Here is a 14,991-nt window from a genome sequence, read left to right on the forward strand (position 1 = left end):
CAAAAATAATTTAATAGATAAGAAAAGAATCCTATTCCAACCCACGTGGCTCAGTTTTTGTTTGGAAATGGTCCCCGTGTCCATAAAAAGGAAAGGACCGCCAAATCCAATCCCCTCCCAGCACTGTCCCCACAGGGTCTCAGGCTGTGTTGGGGGCCAGGAGGCCAGGGAACCTTCCAGCAAAAACACTGGGCCTGAGTCGGAACCCAGTGCCCAGTCTGGGTCTGGCAAGGGCTGGCCATGTGCCCAGCTAACTGAGCCATTTCCTCCCAGACTGGGGCAAGTTTCCTGCCCAGAGGGAACTGAACACACTCCCAGGCAGAGGGGGGCTCCCCTGGATTGGGGGAGGGGGCAACCACAGGCATTTCCCCCCACCTCAGCTACTTTGGAGCTGAGAGGCCTTCCTGGGGGTAGAGCAGGGAGAGCAAGGGATCAGAGATTGGATTTGAGGTGGCCATTTCTGGAGGAAAGAACTGAAACCACCCTGTCCAGCTTTGGGGCCAGCCTGCCTCTGTGTCCCAGGTGTGCCCTGCGGTGGGGAGCAGAGAATCCTACACCAGATGCTGTCTGTCTGGAAGCAGTAACCTTTGGATGACCGTGGTGGCCTTTGCTGAGAAGCGAGGCTCGCCAGAACCTGGAATCCTCCAAGAACCTTCTCGTCTCACCTCCTCCCTGGTATGTCCTCTGTCACTCCCGGACAACCTGACCCCCATAGTCCCCTGGATGCCCCCTAGCTAGGAGTCTTCTTTGCCCTGTGGGGCCCCTCCTCAGAAAGGGCCCTCAATCCCTGTAGCCTCAGGCTACTCTGCTCACAAGGTGACTGGAACCACATTCTAGAACCTTCCAGGAATGGATCTGCCATATTTTTTATGTGCACTTCTGTTGGTTTCCCTGGCCCCAGTTCTTCAATGAGAAGAAGGTAGCAGGAAGCATGCAAAGCACTTGCACTTTGCGGGGCAGGCCACCTGGGCTCCAATCCTGGCTTCACCACTAACTAGCTGTGTGACCTTGAGGAAGTTACATAACCTCTCTGGGCTTGTTTCTGAATCTATTAAAAAGGGATAACAGTAATTGTCTCTTGGGGCTGATGTCAGAACGAAATGCGATCATAAAGTGCTTGGCACATGGTAAGCACCCTACACATGGCCATTTTTCTTCTGATTGGCTCAGAGAGTGGCAGCAACCCACCCAAGGGCACACAGCAAGTAAGCAGAGGAGCTGGTACCCAACCTTTTCCCAGGTACTCTGTGGTCTCCTGGGCTGGGCCCTGCAGGAGAGACAGGGCTGAACGAGGCTGAGATGGCAAGGACCCTCATGGTCTTGGACAGCCTAGGGTGAGATGGGACACGGACACTGTCCACCATGATGGCAGATGGGTGCTGGACCTTGAGTCCTTTCCACTGAGTCCCCGTCGCTTCCTCAGACACGTCAATATGGAACTCCTAAACCCCAGGGAACCCAGCCTGCATGTATCCCCGGAATCTGCCCCAGCCAGAAGGGCTGTGTGGCCTCAGGAAAGCCTCCTTCCCTCTCTGTATGTTCATGATTCTAAGCACAGGTTGAGAAAAATCATCTTTATTATTGTTTACGGAGGAGGTGAGGGAGGCTGGTAAAGGGGGCCATTCTGAGGACGTAATTCTCCTTCGTTCCCCAAACCCCCTGGGGAAGGAGGGTCCGAGGGGGTTGTACCCATTGTCCATCCTGAGAAAAACAGGGCTTCACCCACTGGCCTCCGGTGCCCCCTCTTCGGAGGGCCCCAGCCCCAAACCCTCCCTGCCAGGAGCCCCCCGCGCCCAGCTCGAGCTCCGGGTGGGGGCCAGCCCTGTCCCTCTGCCTCGCAGCAGTGCCCTGGGGTCAAGGCCTCCAGGAGAGCCCGGGTGGGCCTAAGACAGACTCCGAGTCCTGGCTAAGGCAGGTCAGGAGGGGGCTCGGCCCCGGGGCTGGGCGGCTGCTGAGGGCTGGGCAGCTGCTGAGGGCTGGGGCTGGGACTCCCTTGCAGCAGACACGGAAGGCCTCTGGGATGGAAAATCCTGAGGGAAGGTGGGAAGGGAAAGATGGAGGACACCACTCAGTTCCCCCATCCTCTGGTGGGGGACTTCACGCCTCTGATTACCCAGGCCCTTCCTCCAACAGGGGACCTCTGAGGGGTCAAAGGTTAACACCAGGAGGAAGAGGGGATTTCAGCTCCTCCTGCCCCACCCCAAGAAAGGTCATCCCAGCTCTTCTTAAACTTGGGGTATGTTGAGGCTCCTTGGGCTGTCTGGGGCAGGGCTCAGGGTCTGGGGGGGGGGGCGCTCGGGGCGGAGGGCCCATCTGTACCTGGCAAAGGTCCAGCAGAGTGCGGCTGCCCGCCAGGCACCAGAGCTCGCCCAGCAGGGACAGGACGACTCCCAGGAGGTCCAGCCAGCTGCCCACGGTCAGCAGCAGCACGAAGAGGCCGCCCATGCGCACCAGCAAGGTCTGGACGTGACTCTGCAGGCCGGGGTGCTGCCGCTGCTCCTCTACAGGGGTGGGGGGAAGGGGGTGCTTGTCACTGCCTGCCACTATACCTGAGCCCCAACCTCAGGACCAGCTGGAGCGGAGCCTGGACCTCCCAGCTCCCCACCCCACCCCCGCAGCCCCCTTCCCTCCCTCCCTCCTCCCCCACCCTCAATCTCTGAGCACCCGCCCCCCAGGCTCATTGCTCACCCCCAAACCTCCCTGCTGTTTTGTGCTCTGCTTGCAGTGGGGGTGGGGGAGCACACCAGCTCCAAGTGGAGGAGTCCTCAAGACTGCACTCCCGCATCTGATGCCTCAGTAAACCCTGGGGACACTTTCTGCTAAGTAGATCCCCACCCGAGCCCACCTCCACACTCCTGCTGCCCTGCCCAGTCCCAGCTCCTGGCTTCTGTTCTTGACCTTGTAGGTCAAGTGTCTACTCCGTGTCTGTTCAGCAGCTAGTGACCTTCTAAACGGATCAACAAGATGAAATCCTTCCTTTGCTTACATTCTTCCCAGGACTTTCCATTGCATTTGGGGTAAGCTCCAAACTCCTTACCTTGCCTGTGAGGTCCTGCCTGATAGGATGCCCGCTCTCCAACCTCACCTCAACTCACCTCTGACCTGCTCCTGTTCCTTACTGTCCCGGAGCCTTCCAGGTTTTCTTTTTGCTCAGCAAGCACACCAAGCTCACTCCCACCTCAGGGCCTTTGCACCTGCTGCTCTCTGCCCGACTGCACTTCCCTGTCCTGCCCCTTTTACCCCATCTCTCCCCGGCAGCCAGTGGTGTTTCTGACCAGGTTGCTCTCCCCTACTGAAAACCTGTAGTGGTTTCTCAGCAGATGGCCAGCCTGGCTGATGAGGGCTCCCCATCAGGCCCCCATGCAGCTGGCCAGCCTCATCCTCTCCCCATTCCCTTGGGGTGACAGCCGCACTCAACTTTTTTCAAATGTTTGACGGTGCCATGCCTTCTCTCACCTCTGGGGTTTGGCATGTGTGCTTCCCCCTGCTAGGACCTCCTTCCCGCCGCCTCACACCTTTCCTGCTGGGCACGACACACCCTTCCCCGAGCTGTTCCCTGTGGCTTCTGTTGCTAGACCGGCGCCCTGGGATGGCAGGGGTGGGGTCTAACCGTGGGTGGCCTCCCCGGGTCCCACTGGTGCTGCACCCAGGTCAGACCACGGGATGTGAGTGCCGAGTGGCCCAGCTGCCCCCCAGGACCCCAGCAGCGGCCCCTACCCTGCATGTAGATGACCAGCAGGGCGTAGCAGATGACGAGCGGCGTCCAGAAGCGCACGGCATCCGAGGTGGTCGGGAAGTCCCGGTTGATGAGGGCCACAGCCGCCAGGTCACCCACAGCAAAGGCCCCAGCCAGGGCGCGGCCCAGCAGCCTGGGGAGGCTGTGAGCACCGGCCAGCAGGCCCAGGCAGACCCCGCAGTAGCGCTGGCTGCTATGCAGCTCAAAGAGCTGGTAGGCGTGGCGGCAGAGGCGCCTGGCACCTGTGCCCAGCAGGGTGGCCAGCCAGAGGCCCAGCAGCAAGTTCAAGGTGCGGTGAGGGGCACGCTCCTGCAGGAAGCTCAGGCCGCAGGTCAGCCCACAGCCCAGGGAGTACTGGCTTACGAGGTACAGCTGCAGCCTCTCCCTCTCGGAGCCCTGCGTGGGGCGGGAGCAGAAGAGGGATGTGGTGGGGGGTACTGGGGGGTACAGCTGCAGCTTCTCCCTCTCAGAGCCCTGCGCGGGGCGGGAGCAGAAGAGGGGCGCAGTGGGGAGGGCTGGGGGGGCTCAGGCCTCTGGCTGCTTCTCACCAGGCACACAGACCACTCTGTAGGAGGCTGGAGCCAGAAGGAACCTTGGGAATCGTTCCCCAGGAAGGAATACTGCCTTCAAGTCAAGCCCTCCTGGGACCATTTCTTTCTTGGTCCCAATGTTACTTGGGACCCGCGTGCTTACTGAAGGTTGGTGGCTCGGAGCCATGAAGACCTGGGTTCAAAGCCTGACTCTACCTCTTGCTGGCTGACCTGGGACAAGTCGCTCACCCTCTCTGAGCCTTAGTCTCCCCACCTGTGAGATGCAGGTCACAGCAGAGCTTTGCCCCCTAGGACTGTGAGGACACGTGAGATGACGCACCCAAAGTAGCTGGCGGGCGCCTGCCTGGCACGTGGGTATTGCCACAGCCGGGAGCTGCCACCACTCTCTTCCTGGACTGGGGCTGCGGCCACGGAGGGCCACTGCCGGAGCGAGTGAGCAGGGCTCTGTGCTCCCAACCCCAGGAGGCGATCTGTACTCTCCAGTCTCAGTCTTACAGAAAGGGGGTGGTGAGGAGACAGGGTGCTCCCGCTGGGCCGCGCTTCCTGTGTTCTTGGGTGAAAACTAGGGCCCAGGGCTGGGGAGTGACTCACCACCTCCGGAAGTCTTACCTGGCCCAGGGAGAGCAGTGTGGACAGAGCTCGGAGGGAGAACTCAAGCACCACCAGGGCAGCCACCCGGGCCCCCAGGACGGTCAGGATCAAGGCCAGCCCGGCCAGGTGCACTTTCTCCAGGGAGGCCCATTGGGCCTGCAGCCGCTGCTTCTCCAGCCGCCGCTCGGGGTTGCTGCGGGGCAGAGCGGGCATGGGCAGGGTCAGAACCACCAGCCTGGGCCCAGGCAGCGGCCCTGGGCCCCCAGAAACACTCTCTGGGGACGGGGTTCTCTTCCCTCCAGTCCTCCCCTCACTGGAGGCCAGATTCAGCTGGGGGGGTGGGTGGGTGGTCAGGGCTCCCGGAGGGGCCAGGAGTGGGCTGGATTGGCAGACACTCACTTGGCACAGTTCACAAAGAAGTAAACCTTCAGGAGGCTGTTCAGGACCGAGACTCCACTGGCCCCGATGAGGCCTGAGGGCAGGAGGGAGGGTAAGCGAGTTTGGCAGGATGAGAGGGGGTGGGAGACCCACATGGGGGGTCCACCGGGTGCTGCCCAAAGCGGGCTGAGGGGTGGGGCTGCCCGGGAGGAGGAAGCGGCGCTCACCTTGAAGGACAGAGTCGAGGAGGCCAGAGCCCCACTGGAGGGAGGGGAGGCTGGGGAGCCAGGAGGGGAGGGATGGCAGGGAGAACATGGCCGCTGGGATCAGCCCCAGCCCCAGCCTCCAGCCTCCAGCCAGATCTGCACCAGAGAGATCAACGTCACGGGGCAAAGGTGTCAGTGGAGGGAGGGGTGGGGCAGGGAGGGGTCAGAACCCTGGGCGAAGGGGCAGGGGGGAGGAGGGGAGGGGAGCGGTCAGAAGGGGGCAGTCAGAAGTCGAGGAAGAGTGGGGTCAGAATTGGGAAGGGGGGAAGAGGGGAGGAGAGGGGAGGCAGGGACCTCAACCTTCAGGGCCGCAGGCTTGTGGGGCTTTGAGAGCCAACCGCTGCTCAGGGGCTCCACATCTGGGCAGCACGACGTGAGGACCGTCTCCAGCACTGGTCCTGGCCTCTGTCCCCGCTCAAGTTGGATGCCCACTTTTTCGCCTTCCTGAAGCCCCAGGCGTCATTGTTGCCCTGGCCCCCAGCCTTGCTTCTGCGCTCTGCCCTCTTAGCCCCAGTTCTGGAAGGGCCGTCTCTGTCCCCACAGCCCGAGGCTCAGCGCCCCTCCACCTACGGTCTGGAAGGTGGTCTGTCCCCCCACAGCCTGAGGTCTGGAGGCAGGGCACCTATCCTCCCCCAGCCTGAGGCTGAGATCCAGGTGGGGGCCCTCCTCTCCCTCAGCCACTGTGAGTCCTTCCCCGACGGTCCTCTCCCTGTCCGCTAGGTGGCAGGCCTCCATCGGTTGGATGCGGTGGGGTGCGGCTGGCCTGCCCCCAAACTTTTGGATCCTCCTTCCCCAGACCGAGGAGAGAGAGCCAAGGGTGGGGGTTCAGGGGTGGGGGAGACGGAGGCTGCCAGCAGAAGGGAGTCGTTGAAGTAAACAAAGTAGAAAACTTTATTGGTTCGGAGTGTGCGCTAGGGGTACCCCTGGGAAGAGCAGATGTGGGGTGTGGCGGGGTAGGCGGTTCAGGCTGCTTGACCTGGGCCAGTCCTGTCCCTTCCAGGGACTCGGTGTCCATTTCTGAAGCACAAAGGTCAGCGTGGGCCTGAGGAACATGCTCAGCAGGGGGAGTGTGGCTGCAGCTCAGGGAGAGGCCCCCAGATGAGGACACCTGGCTCTGCGACTCCCCTAAGCAAGTCACTTTCTTGCCCCGGGCCTCAGTCTCCTCACCTGAAGAATGGGCATCGCGAGAGCTCCCTTTCAGAACGGTCATGAGGATTTGTGCAAACGCCCACAGTGCTGGGCATCTAGGAGGCCCTCGTGAAAGCTCTGGGTGGATGTTACAGGCTGAATTACATCCCCCCCCCCCACATTTGTACACTGAAGTTCTAACCCCCAGTCTGTGACTGTACTTGGAGATGAGGTCTCTAAAGAGGTAATTATGTTAAAAGGAGGATATTAGGGCGGGAGCTAGTCCAGCATGACCAGTGTCCCTAGAAGAAGGGATTTGGACACAGACACAGAAGGTAGACCGTGTGAGGACCCTGGGCCGCCAGGGAGAGCGGCCTCAGAGAAACCAACCCTGCTGACACCTTGACCTTGGGCTTCCAGCCCCCAGACCGTGGACAGCATCTGTTGTTTGAACCCCTGGCCTGAGGGGCTTTTTTATGGAAACCTGAGGCCTCCCCATGTGTACAGTGACATGCAGGCTCTCCAGCCCCCATGGTCCTGGCTCTTGCCAGGGGTACCAGTCTGGGCTGGGCAGAGCTAAGTTCCAGTCCTGGTTCTGTCCCTTCAAAGCTGTGTGGCTTTCCACCTGGTGAGCCTCAGCTTCCCCTGCTAAGAGAGGATTTCACTGTCTCGCACTGTTTGAGGACCAAGCAAGCCGATGCGTGTGAGTAACCCCGCTCGGGGTGACGGTCACGACCCGGAGTGGTTATTATAATCACGAGTAAGGCTCTGGGATGAGGTAATCCAGGCAGAGGGAAGAGGACTTGCCAGAGAACAGAGCAGCTGGTGATCCAGAGCAAGCGGCTCCGGCCCCGAGCAGGCCATGGGTCTGGGTTGACCAGAGCTGCCCACACTTTCCTCGGATGTGTGGCAGGGGCTGGGCCTGTGGCCTGGTCTGAGACGGCCATTCCCAGCCGGAGCGGGCCGTCGCTCCCGGGTCCCAGGCTGTCAGGAGATGGGGACGAGGGATGCCACCTAGGTGCCCTGGTGCTGGCTCCTCGCAGCCAGTTTCCGGAGTTCATCCCAGAAGAGCATGCTGAGGATGGTGTGGGGGCCCAGGCGCAGGTAGGCTGGGCCCAGACCCTTGTAGAGGGCCAGGGGGCCCTCCTGCCTCCAGATCTTCACCAGGCAGTCGGCGAGGCCACCATACAGCTGGCCCTGGGGACAGAGGCAGGGTGGAGGTCACTGCAGGGGTCATGGGGCCTTGGCTGGCACAAGAGGGCATGTGTCTGTGTGGAGGGGCCTCTGCGGTACATCAGCAGAGAGACTGTCCCCAAGCTGGCAACTTACAGAAAGGTGACCCCTTAGACTGTGAGATTTAAGAAGAGACCTCTTCCTCCAGGTAGCCACAGCCCATACCCGGGGCCCAAGATTTGGCTAGTGGCATGCGAGTGGATTTCGTCCCCATCTCAGCCTTTGGAGGGCACCTTTGTGTTGAACGCAACCTGCGCGACGGTACGTGGCGGGCCGTGGGGTCAGGCCTAGCTGGGTGACCTCACGCACGTCACTAGCTCGCCCTGATCTTCCGTTTCCTCAGCAGGAAAATGAAGGTGGTTGTGAGGATAGAATAAAGTGCAGGTGTGAACCTGCTTAGCCCGTGCCGGGGACGTGAGTGCTCAACAAACCGGCCAAATCAGTGTCTGCATGTATGTTACACATTTGCGTGTCTCTGGCTGTGTGTGTGTGTGTGTGTGTACACCCTGGGCCATGCTCTCCAGCTCCCTGCATCCCCCCTGCACCCTCCCCTGCTCACTCGGCCAGTTCCGTCCACGGGCTGATTGTAGAGCCGTGTGCTGACCACGTCGAAGGGGGTCATGACCGCAACCACAGCAACGCTGCTGATCATGCCTCCAGCCAAGGCCACCAGCCAGCTGTCTTCTGGGAGCCACTGTGGGGATGGGACAGGCTCTGACCCCTGCAGCTGCTGCCATCCCCCCACCCCCATGGTGCCCACCCTACCCTCCGAGTACTTGTGGGCTGGAAGAGGTAGGGGAAAGGGAGAAGACCAGGCCCCACCAGCCATTCCCCCAGCCCAGCTCCTTCACGGCGTCAGGGCTCCGGCCCCCACCCCTGCTGGGCACAAGGACAGAGCCGGGTCCTCAGCTCTCTTCAGGGGCTTTGTCTGCCCCTCCCCCTGGGCTTCCCTAGGTGGGCGTCCAGCTGGAGATGTCAGGATGGGATGAGGGCCCACACAGGGAGAACGGAGGCGGATGGCCCGATTCTGTCATGTCTGAGGGTAGGCACGGGTGTCCCTGGCTCCTCACCTGTCGCTTCTGCACCCAGGCCTTGGCAGAGGCAAAGGTGGCCAGCTGGGCGGCTGAGCCGACCATGACCCTGGGCACGGCCCCACCCACGCCCCGCCATAGCCCTGCCAGGCCCTGCTGCCGCCAGATGGTCTCCAAGGCACCCAAAACACTCTGTGGAGAGAAGGCACCGGGTCACTGGGCAGCCCCTGCCAGCCCACCCAGGGTAGTAACAGTCCCTACCTGGTGATGGTGCTGGTGCCCCACGGCCATCGCAGCCACCGTCTGGGCCTGCAGCTGCGTTTTGACCTGTGGGAGCAGATGTAACAGAGGGACTGGATGAGCAGCGGCCCGACCTCCAGACCTCCACGAGCCCACACCCACTGCTTAGGGGGCATGGGGAACAGGGCTTGGTGGGGGAGGCGCTGAAGTGGGCCCGGGTCTGCATCTCGGTGTGACCTGGGGCAAGTCACTTGACCTTCTCCCAGCCTGTCCGCTCCCACTCTTCCAAGGACTAAGTGGGATGGTGACTACTCAGCCTCTGGCCTAGTCCGAGGAGGCCTCGCTGATTCTGAACTTGCTGGGCCACACAGGAAGACAGGCCACCACTCTGGGTCTGAGCCAGCACCCGCCCTGTCGCCCTCTACCCCCTCCCCTAACTCAGGCCCAGTGGAGCAGGGACCCCAGGAGAAGGAGCATGGGGCAAGGCTCTGGGGCTTTGCACCCAGGGACAAATTCCAACCCCCAGGCAGGGATGTTCCTGGGAGCGTCCCCACCCGGCCCGCCCCACCCTGCCTGGTACCAGAGCCAGCCTGGAAGGTTCCAGAGGCGCCCACCCTCCCTTCCCCACTGGAGAGCTGGGTCATGGGGTGGTGGAGGTTGGAGACAAGGTACTCACCAAGTAAGCAGGACTCCCCACGAAGGCTCCCAGTGCCCCAGCCACCGCGCCCGCGACCACCGTGCCACCAGGCTGCTGGGTGAGGCCAGCCTGGCCTGCCAGGCTGTAGCAGTAGAAGCGGACGCCATTCATGAGGCCCTGGTAAAGGAGGCCGGCGGCCAGCCCCTTCTGCAGGCCACACAGCCCGTCTGCACGGACCACAGCTGCTACCGAGGCCAAAAAGCCCCTGTAGGGCCGTGGGTAGGTGCCTCGGGCCTGCAGCTCCCCCTGCAGCTGCAGCCTCGTCTTCACCACCTCCAGGGGGTTGGTAAAGACGCAGGCCAGGCAACAGGCCGAGGCGCCCAGCACCAGGTCCACAGCTGGGGCAACCGTCTCCATGGCCTCTGTTCCTGAGGCTGGCCGTGCCCAGGTCAGGGGCATGGGCACAGGCCCTGGGGTGGTGGCGCTTAGGCTGTCTGCACCCCTGCCCTGCCACAGGGCTGGGGATCGAGGGGGCCTGGGGCCATGTCTGGGGGGCAGAGGTCCCAGTCGGGTAGGCCGGGTGGCCCCTGGTCTATCTCGGGAGTCCACCTGCTCTGCTCAGCCACTGCGGCTGGCGGCTGGCGGAGCCCGGGACACGCCCCCGCTGGCTCGGACCAATCCCAGCTCTCTCTGTTCTCCACACCTCCCAGCAGGGGTGTGCCTGGACCCTGGGATCTGGGGAAAAGGTCACCTGGGACAGGAGGGAGACTGGGGGCAGGGGAGAGGGTGCCTGTCAGCCGGGACACCTCCTCCAGCTTTTCTTGTCCTCCTGCCCTCCCTCTGGCTCTGGGGCAAAGGGTACTTCTGGCCTAGTCAGCCCTGCTGCAGCTCAGAGCCCAGGGCACAGGGGCGACTGCCCAGGGAGGGTCCCGGAGCCGCGTGCCCAGGCAATGCAGCCACTGTCCACACCCACCCCGCACCGTCTTTGCAGCTCCCCTTCCCCAGCCTCAGTCTTCCAGTCCGGCTCCCACGGTCTGTGGTTCCACTGTCAGGGAGAGCAGCGGCAGCGAAGGGCTTCTCGAACCCTGTGGAACTGTGTGTGACCCTGGGCAATCACTCCCTCTGCTAACTTCAGTCTATTTGTAACATGGGAATATTAATATCTGTCTCAGAGGTTTTTTGGAGGACTAGAGATGTATGAAAAGCACGCCTAGCACAGGGTTTCACCCACTAAGAGATGGCCCACATCCCCCCCAACTCGCACCCCCCTTCTGGCTCCTTTCTCCCCGTCCCTGCCTCAAATGACTTCAGGGCCGTTGAGCCATGTGTCTCAAGGAGTGGCCCGAGGCTTTGGTCATCACCCCATGTGGACTTGCCCCCCCCCCGGTCCTGCCCCCCTTCTGGGCTGTAGGTGTCTGGAGGAGAGGCCCTGGTGTGGAAACGGCTGTCAGAAGGGACCTCACACCCCTGGGAGCCAGCACCACCCTGGTCTCTGTCCCAAGGGCATCTCCCTTCTGCCATGGATACCCCGCATCACTGAAGCCTCCAGGCTCCATAGCCTCCATGCCCACCCTTCCCAGCACCCACTCCTTTCGTCCCAGGTGTGAGGGCCTGGGGAGGGCATTGCCAGGTGCTCCAGTGCCTCAGGCTCCCCTCCCTGCCCCCGCCTGCACCTGTTAAGATTGGTAGCACCCTCTGGTCAGCCCCCAGGGCAGCAGCTCAACAAGCTGTCTGGGGTCAGCTTGGACTCTCGGGTTTATCCCAAATGGCCTGTCCTTGCCCCCAGAGCTGGGGAGGCTGGTGGTGGAGACAGGCCCTGGGACTAGAGCAGTGTCTTCCCCTCCCCTGGGCGCTGCAGGAAATGGGAGAGCAAAGGTCAGGCCAAGAAACCCTCAGGGCCTGAGCTCCAGAGAGCAGCACCGGGGCAGTGGGTGAGCAGGCGCCCAGCGTCAGCAGCTGGGAAGCAGCAGCTGACGGAAGAAAATCAGGAATGAATGGCCTAGCGGCTTTAGACAGGGAGGGGGGAGGCAGCCGGTGGGTGGGGGTGCGGAGATCTCCCACCCCCAGCCCAGTCACAAAGGGCCAGTGACAAGTCTTGGCAATATAACGTGTCTATTTTATTTAAAAAAAAAAAAAAAACCAAACCCAGACCATCTGACCCCTTCCCCCAGAGGGTCCGGCTCTAGCCAAGCAGGGGACAGTCAGGAGGCACTCTCCGGGATGCCAAACTGGCGGGCTCTGCCCCACTCCGAGCCCCCTCCCTCTCCTTTGCTCCCGGCAGAAGGAGACAGCCTGACTCCTGGGTCCTCCTGGCACAGCAGTCTGGGGAGAGGTGGGTGCCTTGGACACACAGGGCCTCCGGGCAGCCAGGGAGGGGCTGCCCAGCCCCCCAGCCCCAGCCCCCAGCCGGGCGCCCTCACCAGGCAGACAGCAGTGCGGCTGGGGACGGTGTTAGTGAGGGAGCATGCAGGGAGGCCCCAGCGTCCGGCTTCCCTGGCGGCCAGCTGAGTGTTCAAAAGTGAACGAGGATGGTCAGGCCTTGGCCGGGACCCCTGACCCAGGAGGGGAAGAGGGGACTCCTGCCCTCTCAGTCCTTCTGCTCCCCGCAGAGTCGGCACGACTCTCATCGCCATCCGGCAGAGGCAGACGCATCCGTACATGCCGCGCCGTACGCAGAGCCCATAGGGCTCAGACCCTCCGCCCCAGCGCTCTCCAGTCACCACCGGCCGGGCGGGAAGCCCGAGAGCGTGGAGCACCCGTTCTGTATCCCTGCGAGGGCAGAGACCCTGGCTCGAGCCCCCGTCGGTGCTTCTGTCCCCCAGGGCGGGAGTGGGCCACGGAACACAGGGGCAACCCTGGCCCCAGCCGCACGAGGGCAGAGCGAGGACAGCAGGTGCTGCTAGCAGGCCTCTCCTGGCCCCAGGATGCCGACCGGCTCCGCCTCAGCACCAGGGGTCCCGGGAGGCTCTGCCCCGGCACAGGCTGTCGCTCCGCTGCCAGGCGCTGTGGATGAGGCTCAGGGCGTCCTCGAACTTCTTGTTGGAGGCTTCCTGGATGGCCTTGTGGGGGAGGTCCACCTGTGGGGGTTCCGGGGTAATCTGAGGGCTGTGGTCCTGGACCCTCCTTTCTCGGGCAGCTGTGGGAACCCCGGGTCCCCCTGCACTGTGGGACCACGGTCAGGAGTGGCGTTTCCCAAGTTCAACTATGAGCTGCGGCCTCAGGGGCACGGGGGCCGGAGTCTTTCCCAGAGCTATGGGTATGGTGCTGTCCCCAGGCCCAATTCCTGCCTCTGTACTGTGCGGGGCTCCCCTCCCCAGGGAGCGCCTCCACTCCCTCCTCGGGGCCCTGGGCAGCTAGGTACCTGGTAGATGGTTTTCCACCCAGAGCTCAGTGCAGACAAGAATCGGTCCAGTTCAGATGTGCAGCTCAAGTAGATGACCCAGGGTGGGAGGGGCTGCTGGCTGTCCTGGGAAAACTCCTGGGGCGAGCATGTCCCCAGGTGAGCAGAGGCAGTGTCCCTTCTGCAGGGCCTGCCCCCCGCCCCCCTCCCCCCATCCCCTCCCCCATCCCCTCCCCCATCCACCCAGCTCACCAAGACACAGTACTCCTTGCCCGGTTCCGTAGCAACAGCACTGACGTCGGCCAGCTTGGCTGTGCCCAGGGAGCGGAAGAAGCTGGTCTGGCAGTCCTCGTGGCACGTGAAGAGGCGGTCAGCGGCGATCACTAGGCAGCAGGGGATGCAGGGGCTGGGAGTCACCCCCTGGGGGATGACCTGAAGGGCATGGGCAGAGGGGAGGGGAGAGGCAAGCTGGAGCTCTTCCAGGCTGGCCAGCACCAGGACACCACACTCCGGCCCGGCCAGCCCTTTGGCCCCTCTGTCCAGGGGTCAGACAGGCTCCGCCCACCTCAGAAGCACAGGTGGGGACAGGGGAGGTGGTGGGGGTGTCCTGAGCTCTAGGGTCCACTCCTGGGTTGTCCCTTGGACGTCCCCATCTTGGTTCCCACGAGCTGCTCCCTGAGCATGAGGGTTTGGGCCAGGGCCCCGGGGATCCTGCACAGGGTCGGGAGGCTGGGGGACAGTGCAGGCGGGGGGCGCTCACCCCTTTGGACACGGCCTGGCAGAGATGCTGCATCCAGTCGGCCATGTCGGCCTCGCTGTCCGCGCTCAGCTCCAGGCACGGCCGGTCGGCCAGGATGACCTGGAAGGCGTGGGGCCGATCCGTGGTGTTGGCTCTCCGACAGCCACCGCACTGCTCCCCCCTGGGCCAGACGAGGAGGGGTGAAAGGGGAGCAAGGAGGCGGGGGCGGCTCAGGGCGTGCGGACACGGCTTGCCTGCCCCCGAGTCCCAGAGGCGGGAGGACCTGGGAGGGTGGTGCAGACCCCCGGGACTCTCAGGAGAGGCTGGTAGCTGCTGGCCAGGCCCACCCCTTTCTGTGGAACAATGTCTCTTCCAGAATCGCCAGGCCTCTCCTAGCTATTGTGGCCCGACCAGGCGAGGGGTGAGGATAGGCTCCAGGCTCTGGCCCTCCCTTGATCGGGCTCATGCACTCACACTCCCTCTTGGGGCCCAAGGCTGTCTCCAAGCACGTGTGTGTCCGTCTTCCATCAGGTTGGGAACTTCCCAGGGGGAGTGACCCTTTCCCCTGCCTGACCAGATCCTTCCCTCCCTGAGAGGAAACCATCCCTCCTCCCCTGGCTCAGGATCCTGTAGCCCCTCAGAGATCAGCAGACCCCCGGCTACCGGTCAGGGCTGCCGCTGAGTGGGGTGGGCTGAACTGACGGACAAGAGCGGGTATCAGCTCAAGCCAGGGAGGACAGGAGCGCTGGGCCACAGGCTTAGCCAGAGTCCTCACCCTGGGGGGGGGGGGCGACACGAGGCCCCGAACCTGCCCAGCCCCGCATCGCCAGGGCACTCACCCCATGTTCACCGAGAGCAGGGGGGTGACATCAGTGCGGTCGGGATACTGGTAGAGGATCCCGTTGCTGTAGGGGCACAACAGAGCAGGGGTGAGGCCTGTCCCTGGAACTGAGAACCAGGTGGAGCCCAAATCCCAGGGACACCCTGCAAGCTGGGGACTGAAGCCCCAGAGGCCACGGGGCCTGTCTTCTATGAAACGGAGGGTGAAGAAGGAACCAGAGGCGCAGGAGGGCACCCTACCCCCTCGGCAGCTCGGGACAGTGAGGCAGCGGCCCAGCCCA

At 63.0% G+C, this 14,991-nt stretch overlaps 3 protein-coding genes across 4 annotated transcripts in view; all 3 read right to left on the reverse strand.

Annotated features, from left to right (window-relative positions):
- Nucleotides 1-1,559: 1,559 nt before the first annotated feature.
- Nucleotides 1,560-5,619, reverse strand: TMEM82 (transmembrane protein 82). Its single transcript, XM_080801879.1, has 6 exons — nt 5,484-5,619; nt 5,278-5,350; nt 4,897-5,071; nt 3,718-4,132; nt 2,320-2,501; nt 1,560-2,030 (listed from the first exon to the last, which is right to left on the reverse strand). The coding sequence occupies exons 1-6, from the start codon at nt 5,569-5,571 to the stop codon at nt 1,917-1,919; spliced, it is 1,047 nt and encodes a 348-aa protein (XP_080658005.1). The 5' UTR covers nt 5,572-5,619; the 3' UTR covers nt 1,560-1,916.
- A 770-nt stretch (nt 5,620-6,389) lies between these two features.
- SLC25A34 (solute carrier family 25 member 34) lies at nt 6,390-10,427 on the reverse strand. The gene is made up of 5 exons (XM_080802490.1): nt 9,831-10,427; nt 9,176-9,241; nt 8,954-9,106; nt 8,443-8,577; nt 6,390-7,847 (listed from the first exon to the last, which is right to left on the reverse strand). Exons 1-5 carry the CDS (start codon nt 10,248-10,250, stop codon nt 7,665-7,667), a joined length of 957 nt encoding a protein of 318 aa, XP_080658616.1. The 5' UTR covers nt 10,251-10,427; the 3' UTR covers nt 6,390-7,664.
- Nucleotides 10,428-11,886: 1,459 nt separating this feature from the next.
- PLEKHM2 (pleckstrin homology and RUN domain containing M2) overlaps nt 11,887-14,991 on the reverse strand; it is a 38,097-nt gene continuing 34,992 nt past the window's right edge. For both annotated transcript variants that reach the window (XM_080801043.1, XM_080801042.1), the window contains 5 exons: nt 14,710-14,775; nt 13,892-14,051; nt 13,384-13,563; nt 13,153-13,269; nt 11,887-12,868 (listed from right to left, as the gene is read on the reverse strand). In XM_080801043.1, coding sequence (XP_080657169.1) covers nt 12,734-12,868; nt 13,153-13,269; nt 13,384-13,563; nt 13,892-14,051; nt 14,710-14,775 — 658 coding nt within the window. In that variant the 3' untranslated portion in view covers nt 11,887-12,733. The remainder of the gene's footprint in view (nt 12,869-13,152; nt 13,270-13,383; nt 13,564-13,891; nt 14,052-14,709; nt 14,776-14,991) is intronic.

The sequence above is a fragment of the Martes martes genome (assembly GCF_963455335.1).
Source record: "Martes martes genome assembly, chromosome: 4".
Lineage (NCBI taxonomy): Eukaryota > Metazoa > Chordata > Mammalia > Carnivora > Mustelidae > Martes > Martes martes.